Source organism: Vespula pensylvanica, chromosome 1, assembly GCF_014466175.1.
Source record: "Vespula pensylvanica isolate Volc-1 chromosome 1, ASM1446617v1, whole genome shotgun sequence".
NCBI lineage: Eukaryota > Metazoa > Arthropoda > Insecta > Hymenoptera > Vespidae > Vespula > Vespula pensylvanica.
In genome coordinates, this window is record NC_057685.1 from 15,466,449 (window position 1) to 15,485,664 (window position 19,216).

Here is a 19,216-nt window from a genome sequence, read left to right on the forward strand (position 1 = left end):
TTTTTTCTTATATATCATGAATGAATTCTAATTTCAATTCTTTTACAAATAGCAATTCTTGACTTGACTTAGTACAAAATTCTCTAAGATTCAGAGTCATTCCATGCTTGTTCAGTTTTATACTATGCAGAGAGAGTAATATTTTCAGTTGCCCATTGGTTTCCATATAGAGATTAGATTCGCAATTTCAAAGTGGAATTGAATATCCATATGAGATTTAGCTGAAGATCTGAACCTAAAATGTTACAGACAAAAAATCAGTCTCTATACAATTGCACATTAATTCAAATTATAAAGTATGTGCAATGAGATCATTAAATTTGCTTGAATTTCTTTTGTTGAACCATAATATTTGAGAAGAATAAAAAATAATTATTTTCAAATCTTGCTTTCATATTCTTTTATAAAGACTAATGTATGTACATCCAATAAATAGATGCAATAATTATGCAAAAGGAATTCAAGTTAAAAAAGAGTCACTTGATGGTTTATAATTTAAACAATGATTAAAAAGTGGTTAATAAAAGATTTAATGCAAAAAAATCACTTAATGAGTCATGTAGCGCAGGAATGGTAACATACTAGCATAATATATAACAAATATAATGTGATGTCTTAATGCAAACAATATTGTACTAAATGAAATCTGTTTACTTCGTTTTCATAATCACAGCACTCATTCAGGCTATATAAGGTTGCGATAAAACATATTTACCACATACTATTTTATGCAATTTTATGATGTTATGATGTTAGAATTTTTATTGAGAGAATACTAACAAAATTTCTATATCCATATTTGAACTTCCATATATATTACATGTATGTGACAAATTTGCTTTCATCACCAGTGTGATCTTGAATTGCAAAAATGATAATGAAAATAAATATATTAAAATATGCTATAATTCAAGTAAACAAAAAATTAAAAAAGAAAATAAATAAAACATTAGGAGACATACAAAAAACGTACAACATATTATAGATACATTTCTAATTGATATTTCCATAATTAAGTTTATAGGAAAATTTTTGAATAAATCTGCAATGAACTTCCAAACTAAATTTAATAGAAATTATAAACATTATCTTCCTTGCAATTCAAGCAAATTACTTCAAGTACATTCATGATTTATACTATATATGTTTCATTAAATTTCAATAAGGATACATTTCACGATTTATAACCTACGAAATTTTGTTACATCATCTTATAGAAATTCTTCTAGAAAATAAGTATGTAATGTATTGACTCTCTCAGTTAAACTAAGGAGAGTCGAAGAGAGTCCCTCACAGCCTGAGTAAGACTTTCACTTGAGATCTTCAGTTCGTTAAATGATTGCTGACAAAGAATTAAAAACAGTTAGTATGATTTTCAAAAATAAGTTTTTCAATGCAACAATATAATTTCAAACAGAATATTATGCATCATTGGATACATCAAAAAATATAAATATTATTATTAATAGTAATGTGATATATTATAATAAACTATAAAAAGATTCTCTTGTATATTGACACATGATTAATATTTTACATAATCTTTTTTACAAGCAAGTACAATATTTTCACCAATGATTTTGCAAAATATAGCAATTATAAATTAAGTTCAATAAAAGGAACTCTGAATAAATATCTCAATTGTTAATGAGATACGTAAAGCTTTAAAAGTACTACATTGTAAAAAACTCATTTTAGAGAACAAACAATTTGAGTTTTCTTTGTATTCTTTGTTTCAGTGTATACATACGTAAAATATAAATGTAACTTGTAATATTGCATTAACACATTAATTTTTTTATTTTTTTGTTTTTATTTTTTTTTTGTATTTTTTTTTTTTTAAAGGTATTAATAAAATCTTAGAAGTTTAATGTATCTTCCATGCACTCAAATAATTATCACTTATAAGTTTGAAGCAGATTTAATATATCATTGCAATATATTCAATAAAATGTCAGTAAAGAATGCAAAAAATGATATTTGAGAAGAAATATAATGAAAGGGATGTAACCTACATAAATTTATGCAATCAGTAACTTATGCATGTAGCTATTAATTCTGTCAACGCAGATCCGGCACAAAATTAAATGGCCATAATATAGTATAATATTATTTTGTCCATAAAGATGTGAGTAATGTACAGCATCTATCAGTAATTATACAACTGATCTTACTAATTTTCGACATTAAATAACAATGTCGCATACTACCCACTGTCATATTATTTCATACTGTTTTAAGTATAGCCACAATCATTTAGTTCCTAATTAGATTTTGTTAATACGACTGCCTGACCAAGGATGGCAAAATTTAGCTACGATAGTAGCTTCATTTTAAGTGTCTTAAACAAAAAGAAGTAGGCCCTCTACGATGATTCAGCAGTGACTTCTGGTGGTGTACTTACAGACGTCACTGTTGCCTTGAATGATGGTATAAATTCAGCTGCATCTGGATTTAATGTACTCTAAAATGTAACATTATTCATCAAAATTTTATAACTATCAACTTATTTCATATTTTTTTGTGAGGAGGGAAGGGAAGAAACAAGAAAAAATGATACCTGTTTGGCAAGATCATCATGCATTCTCAAGTCACTAAGTTGTTGACAAAGTTCGGCACCATTATTGTACGGAATACTAGTGGCAGTTGACCAGGCAGTTGAATTTATATTTCTTTCATGTTGTCTTTCCTCTTCTAACATTGCCTCAAGACATTCTTCCATTAGTTCTTCTTCTTCTAATTGTTGTAGTACCTGCGGTAAAATCTTTAACCTATAAATTCTGTATATACACTAAAATTTTAAAAAAAATCTTCTATTAATTGTTATATTAGAAACACAAATGTCACAGAAAGACCTGTTTATCAAATTCTTCTTCATTTTCCATCCAAAGATATTCAGAAAAATCCCCATCACTAGCCCCTTGAACATCAGTATCCGTGTCAAGGGTAGTATCAAAGTATGTTATCACACTATTCTCATGGCCGTAATATCCGTTGCCAGAGCCACTGCTTGGAATCTTCATTTTCATACCACCTTTATAAATGATCCTTTACTAAAGGATAATCTATAATTTAAAAGTTTCTTTTATATTTTCTACCGATAAATAATACTAATGTTCTTCTTGGTTAAAAAAACAAAGTATTTTTTTTTCTCATATATTTATGATTTACATAGGAAATATTATATACAGCATGAAAGACAAAGAATAATCTTTCTCTTTCCTATAACCATGTTATCTTCTGTGATTGGAAGAAAAAATTGAGTTTTACAAACCCAATGTCAATACACTCTATCTTGTGCATATAGATTTGTTATTCTTAGTTGCATTGATCAATTAACAATCCCGTGTAATTAAACATGAAAAACACCATATGGATCGTTTTTTTCCTCGGTATTCTTACAGACAATCGGACGTGTACATAAAAACTGAAAGTTTGGAAAGTGCCTGACGAAATAGAACCTTGAACTCTTCGAGACACCTTGAGAGACAACAAACGGAACGTTTAAGAATGCAACTGCTGCTCCGTTTACGCATATGGGAAGTTTAATGCTATATAATATGCTCCTAGAACGATCTAACTCGCATTTACCTCGAATTTAATCTTGAAATGCGTTATACACTAAAAATTTGGAATACTTTTATCTACCGGTTCATAATAATTACAAAATGGAGCAAGATTGCTTGACAGATCACCTACGGGGCGACCATTTTTAACAATCTACGCAGAACGATCCCGGAGGAAGTTTTGTGGTGCCTATTCGTGGCTTGTACCGAACGTCTCTTGTTATTGATGATAAAAATTCCCTCTCGCTATGTACTGAAGTGTAAACATACCTTTTGATAACGAGAATTGAGCTGACTTGACGTAGGAAATACGATTTACGCAGCACATGAGTAAAATACGTGTCGCGCAACACAAATTAACGCTTCGACTAATATGTTGCACGGTGCTGCCATCGCGTTTAGCAAGGGAGCAGCGGCCGCGATCATAAATATATACGTCAATATGTCAATGTAACTATTTCAAATAACAACATATTCTATTTAGTTCCTTTCCTCTCTTGGGAATAATATTGTTGTTTCTGAAATGAATGGATTTACAATACAATAAAGCTTTCAATAGAAATTAGAAATAGGTACGTTTCATCGTAATAATATTATTATTCGAAACGATTATTCGCCTGTGAATTTAAGAAAAATATCAACATTGTCAGTATCACAACTATTTTAACTTGCGATACATATAAAAATAACATTAATTATTTTATTAACTGCTATCTCGAATAATGTTCCGAAAATAAAATTTCATAATTCTAATCAATAAAATATATAACCTCGTACAGATTGTAAGATAAAAGATTGTTGAGTAATAGTAATAATTTGATTCATTTGGACATTTTGTTTTAGACAAGTATAAGAAATATCATCTAGTTGAAAGAAAGAAAGAAAGGAAAAAGGAAGGAAGAAGGAAGGAAGAAAGACAGAAAAAAGAAAGGAAGGAAAAGAGCGATAGACGCTCGTTTGAACAACATAGTGTTTTTCGTTGTACTTGACTCGCGTAGTATTACCCGGTGAGGCGCGCGCGGCCACACGATTGGTTAGCGCGGGCGAGCTATATGTGTTGACGTTTCATCAAAACAAAGGCACAGCAACTACGCGAGAGGCCCGGGCTGGCATTTTATCGTGATAATTCGTGGCAAGTACGTCGCGTCTCTACATCAGTCGTACGTGTATGCGCACGAAGCAAGTCGCTCGATTGCTTACGCTTCTTCGGATCGCTGTACTATTCGTGATTGTTGTTTAAAGAAAGCCTAGTTTTTTTCTTTGTGCATTAGATATGTCGTCCTCGGTGAAATTCACGTCGGATGAGCTCTTAGGAGGTAAGTACTGATCAAATCAACGCCCATCGTCCCACGTTTCAAAACATATTATCATTACATGAATTTGCTATTTCATGAATATTTAAATATTTGGATTAGTCATCCTCCAAGAAAATTTCTTGCGAAGTTGGCATCCACTAAAATAAAGCGTTATCACTAATACAACGTATGTATCTCCTTCGAATAAGATGTAAGGAAACATATAGGTAGATATTACTTTGTTTTTGCTACGAAGTATGATACTTGTTCTTTCGTTTGTTTCGAAAAATTATCGGCTACCTTTTATGTCGAATCAAATGGAGGTTATCCAAATCCTACATAAATGCAGGACGCTAGCAGCTGTCATTGCCGACACAACGCGGCCATTGCGCCGCGTTCTTTTGCTTTCATAGCGTAAACAAACGCCGTTTCTTTTTGCGTCGTCGATAAACGTGTCGCGTGTGTATATATATATATATATATATATTATTAAGTACTATATGCGTATACATATTATATACATATATCTAGCCACATCTATAAACGTTCAGTCGATTCCATATTTTCCTTGAAAGAATTATAAAATAGAATAGAACAGAATAGAAATCTACTACAGTAGAAATGAAGGAAAATGATTTTTGACGCAATTACATTTTGTTAATAGATCCACTTCGACTTTCGTCCTTCGAATGCCAAATAACGCGATCGTTAAAGATTTTATGTAATTTTGCAAAATCTTTATAATACATTTGCGTATAATTAAACGTATTATATAGCAAGGAGGAAGAGAGAGGGGGGGAGAGGGAGAGGGGGAAGAGAAAGAGAGAGACAGAGAGAGTAGAATCATGTGAGATGGAAATTTAGTTAAGAAATGAATTCTAGACAGTCATCCGTATCTCGTTAATTTCTACCTATTTAAATCGGATAAGTATTTGTAATTTAACACAAACATATATACATATATACATAAATATATATTTGAAAAAAATGAAATGGTATACTCGTTGTAAATATTTTTCTTTAAATCGAGCGATAAAACGGCTTGTGTGATTGTTTTTTCGTTGTCGTTGTCTTTGAAGCAACGTTCACGTAATAACGACTCACGATCAGTTTTATTACGGAGTTCTTCCTATCGCGTGGCATTATGATCTCTCTTAAAAATGCATTTTCTGATAACTATCGATTTTATCGTTATTTTTTCTTTGTATTTAATAACTTAAAGCTTTACATTTTATTCTATTCGAACTTTATATTAGACGGTTGATAAACAAAGAAATACAAATTTTTTAAACGTGTTACATCAATATTTATCTTTGTTTAAAAATAAACTAATTTTTTGTGATTTGTTGTTTTTAAATTCAATATATTTTATAGTTTTATAACAGATATATATATATATATATTCGTAACTATATGTAGTTATATTTTATTTTAAGTTTGAAATATTGAACATAAAGATAAACGAAGTGGTTAGATTATCCAGAGTGTATTTTGAAGATGTAGGCATTGATTAGACTTCACAGAATTATCAATGATCAAAGAGTAACATCTGCGAACAGTATACAAAGTACATAGGAAACATTTTGTGTATGCAAGGGCATCAGGTTGTTGATTTATAGATGACACAGATAAAATAAAAAATTAAAAAAAAAATAAAAAATTAAAAAAATAAAAGAATCATGTGATGATCATACGAAAATAATATTGTTACACGACCAATGGGATCAAGTCATTTTATCTCCCAGACTACAAATGTGAAATCTCTATATATGAATTTATGTATATATATATATGTATATATATATATATATATATATATATATATATATATATATACACATATGGAAATGTCTGTATCTGTTTTTTACGAAACAAAACGAACGTAAAATATAACCTATATACGCCCATACGATGCGATAAAAATTATTAATAGAACGCTTGGCAGATTTTTTTTATGGTTTATACAGAATGAGCCAAAGTTTTTAGACTTGATATTAAAATCCTTTTCATTTTTTTTTTTTTTTTTTAGAACGAGCTAATTTCGTATTCTTTTCTTGTTTTTCATATTAAAAAATTAAAGGCATTGAAACTTTTGGTTTGTCCTGCAGAAATTTTGAAGAATCGCAAAATATTTCATATGAAAATTCTTTTATTAAATTCTTATAGATGTATACTCTTTGTTCGGGTAGTAAGACAAAGCGTTTACTATTTTGAGATCTGATTCATGTATTATTATTATCATTATTATTATCATCATCATCATCATCATTATTATTATCATCATCATCAAATCGAAAGAGAGACAGAATATTCATACTTATACTCTCATAAAATAGTTCACAAAGCCGACAATTAGGTCAGTGTCCTGTCGGCTCAACTCGTATCGATCTCCGTCTATTTAAAATGAAGTACTATATACATATATACCTACAATGTAGAGAACGTATCTTTCTCATCCAAGATCATGGCCAATGTTTTTGTTGGCCAATGACGATACCGAGTCTGTTTTGGTCTACGTGCGTCGTGCGTTAGTATACATGTGGCGTCATTTCGAAGAAAATGGAAAACGTGACGGCAGTCAGGCGATCAATAACCATATCTTTCCTAAACATTTCTTAAGATACCGCTCGAGTATTAATTTAAAAAATTTTTAATGAAATGGCACAAATATTATTTGAAAATTTATTGTACTATATACGTTTTTTTTTTTCTTTGTTTACTCATTTTATTTTTCAATTAAAATTTGCAGATTAAAATTTTTATGTACTATGTTGTGTCTAGGAAGTGTGTCTATTAAATAACGTATCAAACATTTATATGGATTGAAATATATACAAAAATAATATATAAAATTTATATAAGTATATACACAATACAATTTGAATAGAAATAATTGAAGATTTATATATATATATATAAATAAAAATAAATAAAAATATAATAGAAGATAATTATTATCTTAAAAATATTGTAATAAAAGATAACAATTTATGAGAGATTTTTTCTGGATGTTATCTATATACTTTCTACGTATAATTTCATTATCATCGGCTATCGATCTCATATTTCTTAGAAAGCTGCAGGATGCTTACTAGAATATATTTCAGTTGGTATGTTTCTTAAGAACAAGAATGACGTCAGAGATATATCATTAAAAGCAAGCTTGACCGAAGCTGAATCTTTCGACCGACAGAATACCCTTTCTGGATGAGTCATCTTCGTCAATACTTTTTCCATTTTCTCTATTTTCTTTTCTCTCTCTCTCTTTCTTTCCTTCTTTCTTTCTTTTTGTTCTTTCATCCTTTTCCTTTCTATTGAATATTTTTTTATTGAAGAATCTATCGGTTCTAAATTAAGAAAAGCTGCTGAAGAATGCTCAGGTATTAATGGGAGAAAATCTTTCGGGGGAAAAAAAAAGAAAAGAAGAAAGAGAGAGATTTTTTTCTTTATCCTCACATTCCTACTAATTCGTACTATTTTTATAAAAATGAAATTTCCACGAAAAGATTTCGGTTATAGCAGAAAAGTAGACAAAAGAAGATAAGAATAAACGGGTTATAGCTGATGTATATTGAATTTAAAAAATCATGTTAACTTTTTCTATATAGATTATGTCAATAGAATTATTTTACGAATTTTTAGACGTGTCATTTATTATTTACATAGTCTACAATTTTATATTTGCATTTAATATATAATATTTAACAGAAAATTTACGTTTTAATATAGTTTAAATATACGTTTATTTGCAGTGTCAAAGCTTTCCAAACTTTTATAGACCGAAAACCATTTCAAAAGCAGTAATTTTTACGACCCATTCACTTATAATTGTGTAACTGTGCACATTTTAAAAGAAAGATCGGATTGAATAAAAAATATTAATTTACTACTTTTTACATGTTTCATTGTGAAAACATGTTTAATTAATATATAAATTTATAAATCGAATATCATCCGACGATTTTCGATATGTAAAGCTCTATAATGAATGTATTTTAATATTTAATGCTACTCATACTTTGGACATCTCTGGTTTATGTAAAACAAAAAAAAATTAAAGTAATTTCGTTACGAATTAAATTGATCGTTCTGTTTGATGAACAAAGAAAAACATCAGTTAGAGAAAGAAAGAGAGAAAGAGAGAGAAACAACATGTAATAATTAAATGATATTTGAGGCGACAGACTGGCGAAAAGAGGCCATTCAGTTGATTTCTATTTTTAAATACTGTTGGACCCTTACTTGTCGACTCATTTAAATTTCTCTCGCGCACTGTGATTTAAAATTATGACTTACGCACTAAATGTCATTCTTGTTCTGCCTGTGATACTATCTCAATCATTTCATCACATTTAAAATTATTTCTATTATAATAAAATTTCAAAGAGAATTTGAGATCTCGATCAATATTTTCAAATAAAAAACTTTTATCATCATTCCCTATTCGCATAAAAAACTCGTTAGGAGAGTCGTGTCTATTTGACTTTCGAATAATACGTCTGGTTATGAACCTAGAACAAATACAACTTGCAACTTCTATTCAACTTTGGAATGTAATATACTTGAAAGTTTCCGGTTTACTTTATAACTATTGCGAAACTAAGAGCGGTCGTAAACATACTTTTCGTACAAATAATTTGCAATATCAGTATTTTTTTTTTTTTTTTGGTATCCCACAAATGATAGCCTTGTCACAGAATATATATAATTATTTTTTATATGTGATTGATTTGAAGTACTTGATCATGCGAGGTCAGCCGTTTGATATTCTTTGGATTCATTTTAAATGAAAAAGAGTAAATTTCCATAAAAAGAAAAGAAACTTTTCGGTTCCTTGTTGTTACAAAGAAAGTTGGATAAGTTACATGACCGCAAATTCTTTATCGAAATCTCTCTCTCTCTCTCTCTCTCTCTCTCTCTCTCTCTCTCTCTCTCTCTCGCTTTCTTTCTTTCTTTCATAATCATTTTTCTTATATAATAATTTGGTGAAAGTATTTGCGGCAAGGAACTTTAATTTTTCTTTTACAAAGATTTTTCAATTAGTTAAGCGAAATAACTTCCTATCGTATATAAGAGAAATGTGATTTAATTTAAAAGTTAGAAAGGATGGAGGAGAATTAGAAAATTATAGAAATAAGAAATAAATTATGACGACGGATTATAATTTATTTATTGTTTATTGTATAAAACAACGTCGTAATTACATTATTATCCTATGCACGTATCATATTGGTCAGATAATCGTGGCATGGATTAATTGGCATAGAAGTTGTCATAGATCGTGAGGCATCGAACATATCGAAAGGATGTTCATATATATGATACGGTATATCGTAACAACACTTGTGCAGAATCAACACGTGTGGCCTTTGGTTAAACAGCACGTGTGAAAGCTGTTACTTTTTCGATTCAACGTCCGGCCTTTAGCTCATCAAAAACATTTTTTAGTTTTAAGTGAATATAGGTAATACTATTTAAAACATGATATGTCAACACTGAGTCCACTGTATATGTTATTGGATTACAAAAAAAGACTTATAGAGCTTGTTCTTCTTTTTCTATTAACAAGTGTTTATATAAGAGTATATACGTATTTATATAACTTATGTATGAACAGCCGTAAATGTGTTATTTATTAACTATTAACATTATATAGGATAATATAGTATATAACATTTATATACAGGATAGTATGGCAATATATTATCCTAGTATGATAGAATTATATAGAAATATATAAATGTTGATATTGTAATGTATTTTATGGTTAACCAATTCTATATAGCTTTTGTTAGCTATTATTACTAAAACATTCGCAATCATTTTCTTTTCGAGGATTAATAATCGGTTGCATCAGTTTCATCAATCGACGTAACTCCTTCATGTCGATTTTTACCAGCTCTTCAGTAATCACATAATCACAGTTCTCAATTTTATCCAAATCGAATGTACTTTCAGATTTCTCGGATATCATTTTCTTTTTGATACTCTTTTTTATCAAAACATTAAAGGAATTGGACAAATTTTCGATCAAATCGTTTTTTTGCGTAGACATTTTGAATAATTAGAAAAGCCTGTTATATTTGCACGAATTATACTATAAATTTTCATGAAATAGATCATAGAAATGTTAGAATATAAAATGAAACATCAAAAGAAAAAGGTTAAGAGAAAAGAAAATCGTTTTCTCAAATTTCTTTTTTCTTTCCATTTACTTAATAATTAGAGATAAAAAATGAATACACGCGCGATAAGATGATAAAAAATTATATATCTAATAGAAACAGGATGATCGTATCTTCAAGCTCTATTTGTAAGCGGATTAGATTCTTGTAGGAAATAAAAGTAATTTTTCCATTCATGCATTTTTCATATACAGGGTGTCTGGGTTGTGTCACTATTTATTGAATGCACCAAAAGATCCTAGATGATTTAAAAAATCAATTGTTCTTTATTGAAACATTTCAAGGCGTTTTCTTTTCCCCAGATTATAGAATACAATTGAAAAGTCTCGAAAAAGAAATTTTTAAGATTACCTGGAAAAGATGAAAAATTGCAATAATTGTGGATACTCTAATGCTTTTAGGATTAATTTTTTTCTTGGCAGTAGTTATTTCAACAATACGGAAGACTTCTATAGTCCTAGTAAATAACTGCAGAAGCAATTGTCTATACTTTAATCTTTTTTTACTGAATGAGTGACGCTCGATCTTTCAGATATTACTTACACACACACACACACACACGACACATGTATATTAGAAGATAGTGTTGATAAATGTTCTTTGAGCATTTATATGCATGTAACGATCATGATACACAAAGGTAATAAATAGATGTATTTCGTCTCATTTTGCTGATAAAAATGAATGAAAAGAAATCTGTTCCATTACATTCAATGTTTCTTACTTCATTTTTATTTCTTAGAAAGAAGATAATTAATCGATTACGTACATATTCTTTTCGATTGATGATAAATTATTGTTAGCTTTTTATAGCTTTTTTTCATAGATTCTCCTTGAACGTGTATATATATGTATAGAATTACAAATTATTTTCAATGAACGTATAGTAGCTTCAAATTATTTTTTAATGGAAGCAAAATGTTTAAAAAATTGTTAACAGAGATTAATTTCAGCCTATATTTTAGTCTAATATCAATATTTCTACAAATTTGTGTGTGTATGTGTCTGTTGAAATTTTAATATATATGTATTTTGTAAAAACAATATTTAAAAATATTAATATATTATAATATATATATTGCACACGTACATATACATATGTGTATTTAATTTAAAGAAAAAATTTTTTTAACATTAAAATCTATCAGTTCGTTAAAAAATAAATCGTTGTCCGCTTTAAAAAAATCAAAAAGTTAATCTCATTGTGTTAAACATATCGAAAGTTATACATTTAAGTAGCAACGGTTTTAATTACGCGTCACGTTTGTATGTAAGTATAAACATATTTACGTAATTCTGTGATAATTAGAAAAGATGGTGACACGAACTGATTAGCATCGACCACATATACATATACGGATGTTCTCGTCTATTTCTAACGATTGAAAGTATTTTATATTCTGATCGAATATTATGAAAGTAAAGAAAAAATGAAATATATCGCACTTTTATGTCGCAAGTAGATATGTAGCTAGATATATTATTCTTCTTATTAGTAAACCGAATTCTCAAGTATATAAACTTGTTCGTTTTCACTTCAATAATAATGTTTGTCTTTTCATATAATCGAGAATGAGATCGAAGAATAAGCTACGCTTGTAAAGAGTTTTCATGGACGTTTAAACTATAATAAGCACAGAATGAGGAATGAACAACGAGACGACTTCGTGAGAGTATTGTAAGCAGAGACGAAGGTCTCCTATTACACTGTGTACGTGATATCAACGGTAGATTATGGTAGCAAGAGATTGCATGATCATGGATATATGTATCATTCTCGTTCAAATAAGTAGAAAAATGTACATATATACATATATGTACCATGTACCTGAAAATATTGGATTGACCAATAAGTAATTTCAAACATTTTCAATAAAATATATCAATAAAAAATAATTGAAATAATTTGCAGTATTTTATATTTACATAAATAACTGTATTTAATATTTTTGTCTATTGAACTTCACTTAATGGTCAATTCAACAATTTTCACACATATTACACATTTTTATTAATACAAAGATGGTTCTCGAATTGAAAATGGTTCATAAACTTTAAATATATTTATTATTGTTCGTACAATAATCGATAGAACAACTCTTCCTTTGTACGTCAATGTATAGACTCAATATAGACCTACATATGACGCAACGATCGTCTTGATTACTTACGTTATTTAAACTAAGGAACCTTGACCGTGATCTCTCTTTGTCATCAATTTCTATATCGTTCGATAACGTTCCGACCTATGATTTAATCACGTTATTATTTTTAATTACTATAGTTTTTTGATTCTCTTGAAATCTGATTTAATCTACGTGGTTCGCGTTCATTCGTTTGTTCTCACGGGAAAATTTAGTCTATTATAGTCTAGGTAGGAATAACAAGTGTTAATATTAAATCTAGAACACTATCCTAAAAGATCTGCTGAATTTCAATGAACTAAATTCCAAAATCTACGCGTGATCTAAATTGAAATTAAATTCGTGAAAAGATTAGAAAATATATAGAAAATTGATATATTTTTATTGTAATCATAAAAATTTCTATTAAAAAATTTACAGAATCATGGGTAGAAGTGAATCCGATATCTGCTGAAAGGCGAACACCCTTGCCATTCAGCAGCGGTGGCGAGGAATATCTAAGACTCCTGAGGGAAGCACAGAGAGATTCAACGCAATCGTCCGCTAGGCATTCTTTAGCATCCTCACGTCGAGATACTCCGAGAGACAGGTAAAAATTGTTTTCTTTTCAATTGCTTCCATCTCACAAATCGTTCTGAATACGTAGCAGATGAAAATCGTCGTGATTACAAAAATATATCAAAGTACATATATATAAAAATAAGAGTAGCATCAAGAAAAGTTTAAATGTTCTTTGTTATTTTTGATATTGATTTTATGACTTACAAATATGTGACTCCAAAAGCATCGATCTATTATTGTTTCCTTGTTTTTTCTTTTTCTTTTTTTCTTTGTTAATTTTTAATTTTTTGTAAATGAGGCCATTATTGGATTATTGACAAAATTTGTAAAGATAGAAAATATTGTCGAGATAAAAATGTTTGTTTAACAGTGTAATCACAGCGTTCTACATAACGATGTCTTTTATGGGTAGAGAAAAATCAGCATCTATTTTCTCTCAACGCTTTTCGTTCTTCTCATGACGGGTAGGATGTTAAGATGGGAAAAAAAGAAATAAACCGTCTTGTGACTCACGAATGGAGAAGAAAGAATCTTTTTTTGGAGCGACCGTTTCTTTGTGCGCTACTTGAATTCGTTCTAAAAAAAATTTTTTTGTGAACGATTTAATGACCGTCTTTTATCCTTTTAAAAAAACAAGGAAGAGAAAAGAAAAAGTGATGACTGTCGTTCCTTAAAATTTACTTTTAGTACTTTTAGTAGTTGATATAGTTGAAACCAAACGAATTTTGTAAATGTAAAAATAAAGCTGGAAATTTGGACTTACTTAAATAAATGAAATAATCGAAAAATGTGTAATATCCATAGATTATAAAAAAATTCTATTCTTCTGTATTTTAGCCCAAAAAGTCCACCTAACAGCCCAAACACGGAACTCTCTACCGAAGATGAGCTCAAAGGGGTCTACATAAATTACAGCTGCAACAAGGTCAGTCTAGAAAATCGATTGTAATAATAAGCCGTGTTGTGTGAGGTATGTCGCATAAATCTCAGAATGAAGCAAAATACCTACAAACACACACCCACACGAACGTACGTACGTTTAATTTTTGTGGTCGATCACTGAGGTCTTCAGGAAAACCACAAACCTAATCCATTCGATCCAAGCGGAAGCAAAATTTCAGTCGTTGTAAAAGATCTTCTCGCAAAAGATCAAAATCATTCGAACATTTCATTTGAAAGTAATCATCGAAGTCATTCTATTGATTCTTCCGGATAATTAACACTACTTCGTATGCAATCGACAAACTAACAGGAAGGTTATATACACTTACTGTGCAACTGGTTTTATCGAACGAGCTTTACCTTCTCTACAAGGTCTTCGGATCAGTGACTCTATCGACTCTATGACTATGTATACACTTTTATCGATAGGTGCGGTAACTTACCAAATACGCCTTTGGAATTGCTTTGAAAAAGTTATATGATATCGAGTAGATATATTTTTTTTTTAACTATATATATATATATATATAGTCAAGATTTTTTTTACATTCTACTAATTTTAGAAAATTTATACGATAGCGTTTAACAAAATTTATTGACATATTAAATGTAATATAAAAATAGAAAGAACATACATTCGGTTGATCAATGATGATTGTTAATTATCCAAAATTTATGGGGAAAAAAAAATGAAGTATATACTTAATTAATACATCTTTTCGTAGCTCAGTCACCTTAGCAAATATCGATCAATTTCAATAGAAATTTTTTCGATGAACTCGCTTTCTTAAGTGTTTTCGTACGATTGAAATTGAAATGTTGCGTTGTATGACAATAATAATACATACAAATATATAAACCTGCTTACTAATACGTATATCGAAACTAGTTTATTAGTGGACGAACTAGTTTAGAATTAGTTTACAATCACCAACTATTTCTCTTATGATATAATTACCAAAGTCCTCTCTCACGGTTTCAATTTTCTCGTGCGTTCATCGAAAAAGAATTTCTTGATAAGATTTACCAAGATGGTATCGTTTACTTTAATTGGTTTACGTGTACAGTCTTGCATCTTTCGTTACTTATATGTACAACCTAGTGACAAGAAGTAGGACAAGAAGATCGTATGATCATTGTAATCGAATTAACGTCGCCGTCATTTTCCAATTCATTTCAACGATTCATTTTGATCTTCGCTTTTAGTAGGAGGCCATTCTGGTTTACCAGGGTCATATATTCATTTATACTTTCCCGATACGTTATTGTGTATTATGAAAGATTCTGACACTCATTCTTGCATCAAAATAATTCATAATTCTAATATTATATAAACATGTCTTATAAATTTGCATATACGAGCAATACTGTGCTCGATTCAATTCGTATAATACTCGAATGTTTTTCGCATTAATTCATGTAGAAAAAAAAACAAAGTTCTCAAAGATAAATAATAATTAGCTATTCATAAGAGTAAGACTTTACATACACCTGTATCTCAAATCCTCAACGTGCATGTGAAACACTTGTCTACTGTCACACGCGTACAGACGTATATTCGTTACTCTCGCAGTGTTGATAATAAGAAAGCTTAAAGAGTCCGGCGAGTTTATCTTCTTCGGGGGAAAAAATATAAGAAGGCGAAAATAGTAACAAAGAAACATTTATATCTTTCAAAGTGAGTAACGATGATAACGAGGTGAAACTTCTTCGTTTCGTAGAATTTTTCTTTCTTTTTTTATTCCCCCTTTCTCTCTCTCTCTCTCTCTCTCTCTCTCTCTCTCTCTCTCTCTCTCTCTCTCTCTCTTTTCCATGAGTCATTGACACTAAAATATTCATTATAAATAAAGATAAAAACTTCATCATAGATATTTCTTAGTTTCTTTTTTCTTCTTCCCTCTTTTCAAAAGAAAAATTGTCGAGATTAAAATTTTTATAGTTTCCTTAGATTTTTTTTTTTCTTCCAAGGAACTACGAAATAATTATCTAAAATTGTAAATATTTAAAAAGAAGATTATAACTTGTATAGCTCTCTCAAGTTTGTCTTTTTAACTAATTTTCTTTTTGTTTTCAAAAAACTATAAAGTGTGCATTAAAATTCGTAAATATTTAGAAAAAAAAAAAAAAACCACTTAAGATTAGATTTTGCTATAAACGGAACATCGACAAAGTATTTCCTTTCAGATCTTCCCCTACATGTAAAACTAGACTTGGGGCACAGAAGGTAGAGAGGCCTGATGTGAAAGTTACTATAATCTCTACCTCTACTATAGTTTGCAACAGTGTTGCCAAGCGAGATTAAAGCATTTGCTCAAACAAGCTGTCCTTTTAAATAATCCTTTCGCAGCTGCCGTTTACTACATGCTTGTTCATTCGTTCGACGGGCAACTGTCATAGACATGTTTCGATAATAGACATTGATTTAATCACGTTAAGATCTTTTTATACTAATCGTTTTTTTTTTTTTTTTTAAACTCTCCAAGTCTTCTACAAAATTACCTATTAATAAACAAATTAATTTAGTTGGTTTCAATACTAAGATCTTTTTATAGTAATTATTCCTTTTCTAGTTATGTAAAATTTTTTAGAGTTATCTATTAGTTAAAATATTGTTCAAATTGATTTCATCATATCTAGTCCAAGGATAAAAAAGTTGAAAACTTTCTAATTCTTCAAATGAATAGTAGACGTTTCTAAAGTTCGATATTACGTTAACGGAATACTTTTTCTATACATCCCGTTCTACATAACATATTTTATCCTTTCTATTACATCGAAAAATGTATACCTCTTTACACGCATCGCTAATCCTTGAGAATTGTATTTCTTATGTTATGTATGTACATTCGAGCTTTACGTAGCTAACACCATATTACCTGTAATTGGATGCTTACATTTGTTCTTTACTAATATGAGAAAGATAGAGAGAGAGAAATACATTTGAAGAGTTTAATGTAAGACGTATTATCATCAAGGACATCGTTATACGCAATTTTTGTCGCTAGTTTGTTTTGAATTTACTTTGAAATTAATATGCATGTATTAGAGCACATATAAGAAAAAATAAAAAAAAAAATTAAAAGATATCGTGTGATCTTTAAAAGAAATCTCGATGCTTCTCGCTTCTATCTACTCTTCCTCTCGTTCGATGCAACAAACCGGTTGAACTGCTTGCACCACTGTTTAAATCGTACCAAAGCCGCGTTACGACTTTCGTAAATGTGTGCAAGTGTATGCGAATAAATATACTTCGAATACGTGCTATCAAATACGCTCAAATGCTACCGTTTTATTTCAAAGGAAGAAAATGAAGTAACAATTACCCCATAAGAGAGAATGCAGATTTTAGATAAAGTATATTCATTCCGAAAAGAATGTTTTATTTATTTCTTCTTGTTTTTATTAATTAATATAATAATATTTAAAAACCAACAAGATACGATTTAAATATAATTTATTTTCTTTTTGTTATTAAATCGTTATATTAAAAGATAAATATTGCCCATTTAATTTGGGAACTTATTAGTTTCAAATGATTCATATAGATTATCGTGATTATTCTGCGTAAATGGAAATTGTCTGAGGTATAATTACACTTCGGAGAATCTCTCCCTCGCGTTTTGCGTGTTTACTTGCACGTATATATGTAAGTCATAAAAGATAAGCTTCATCTATCTATAAATCTATAAGCTAGGAATAATAGTAATATAAAAGTATGAAGTATAAGATATAGACGTTCGTACATTACAGTAAGTTCGACCTATAATTGTTTGATTAAAATAATCTTTCATAAGAAAATTATCGGACTAAGAGAAAACAAAAGGCAGAACAAAAAAAAATATTGATGAACGGATTGTGTAACACGCGCGTGTATGTGTGGTATATGCATTGTATCTTCCACTGTGTATACTATTGAAATCTGCGTCACCGTTTATACATACGTGCTCGGTCTCACGTAAACCACGTTACCTGTAATCTGCAATTCGTATCTTCATTTTTATCACTTGGTCAATAATAATTCAAAAATTTTATTATTTTAATTAATTAGAAAAGAAATCTTACTTAAAAATAATTTATAACAATCGTAAAAAAGGATTATAAAGTCCAAGAGAAAAATAAGATAATGAAAAAATGTGATATAAATTTTTCCTTTTTCAAAAACATATATCATATAATTACATGATATATATTTTTACAAGTATATTAGAAATATTTGATTTTGGCGCGCTCTAGAAAAGAAAAAAAATATTCCCACTAGAGGGAAGGACGATACGTTCATTGTTCCATTGTTATTGAAGTATAACATAGAGAAGTTCTGTCGCGATTATGTATAGATTGCGCGTCGCACTGCGTCTCGAGAGAGTTTAGTCAATGAAAAGAAAGATGAGCGACGATGCAGTCTCTATCACTGTTCGGTGAGTGGCTGTTGGCATCTGCTAGCTTTGTCGTTGCTATATGTTATAAAAAACAAAGAGAGGAGAGAGAGAGAGAGAGAGAGAGAGAGAGAGAGAGAGAGAGAGAGA

General features: G+C 29.5%; 2 protein-coding genes across 6 annotated transcripts in view; one reads left to right on the forward strand and one right to left on the reverse strand.

The window, feature by feature from the left end:
* Positions 1-139: 139 nt before the first annotated feature.
* LOC122634798 (polyadenylate-binding protein-interacting protein 2) lies at positions 140-3,981 on the reverse strand. Of its 5 annotated transcripts, none has more exons than XM_043824138.1 (5): positions 3,837-3,981; positions 2,856-3,065; positions 2,561-2,752; positions 2,405-2,464; positions 140-235 (listed from the first exon to the last, which is right to left on the reverse strand). In XM_043824138.1, the coding sequence occupies exons 2-5, from the start codon at positions 3,027-3,029 to the stop codon at positions 218-220; spliced, it is 444 nt and encodes a 147-aa protein (XP_043680073.1). In that variant the 5' UTR covers positions 3,030-3,065; positions 3,837-3,981; the 3' UTR covers positions 140-217. The 5 variants fall into 5 exon arrangements, with proteins under 5 accessions (XP_043680073.1, XP_043680056.1, XP_043680047.1 ...); XM_043824121.1 differs by lacking the exon at positions 140-235 and adding an exon at positions 3,275-3,480 and having other exon boundaries at positions 507-2,464; positions 3,837-3,941; XM_043824112.1 differs by lacking the exons at positions 140-235; positions 3,837-3,981 and adding exons at positions 3,275-3,480; positions 3,592-3,779 and having other exon boundaries at positions 507-2,464.
* Positions 3,982-4,635: 654 nt separating this feature from the next.
* Positions 4,636-19,216, forward strand: part of LOC122634793 (BCL2/adenovirus E1B 19 kDa protein-interacting protein 3) — an 18,925-nt gene continuing 4,344 nt past the window's right edge. The window contains exons 1-3 of the mRNA XM_043824088.1: positions 4,636-4,882; positions 13,611-13,779; positions 14,589-14,676. Of these exons, the coding sequence (XP_043680023.1) occupies positions 4,840-4,882; positions 13,611-13,779; positions 14,589-14,676 (300 nt within the window). The 5' untranslated portion in view covers positions 4,636-4,839. The remainder of the gene's footprint in view (positions 4,883-13,610; positions 13,780-14,588; positions 14,677-19,216) is intronic.

Excerpts from the sequence above, each read along its gene's own strand:
- LOC122634798 (XM_043824103.1), bottom strand. The coding sequence starts at position 3,029 with ATGAAAATGAAGATTCCAAGCAGTGGCTCTGGCAACGGATATTACGGC. Across the intron at positions 2,753-2,855 it reads AAGAAGAATTTGATAAACAG|GTACTACAACAATTAGAAGA; the intron begins GTCTTTCTGTGA and ends ATTTTACCGCAG. Across the intron at positions 2,465-2,560 it reads ATGATGATCTTGCCAAACAG|AGTACATTAAATCCAGATGC; the intron begins GTATCATTTTTT and ends GTTACATTTTAG.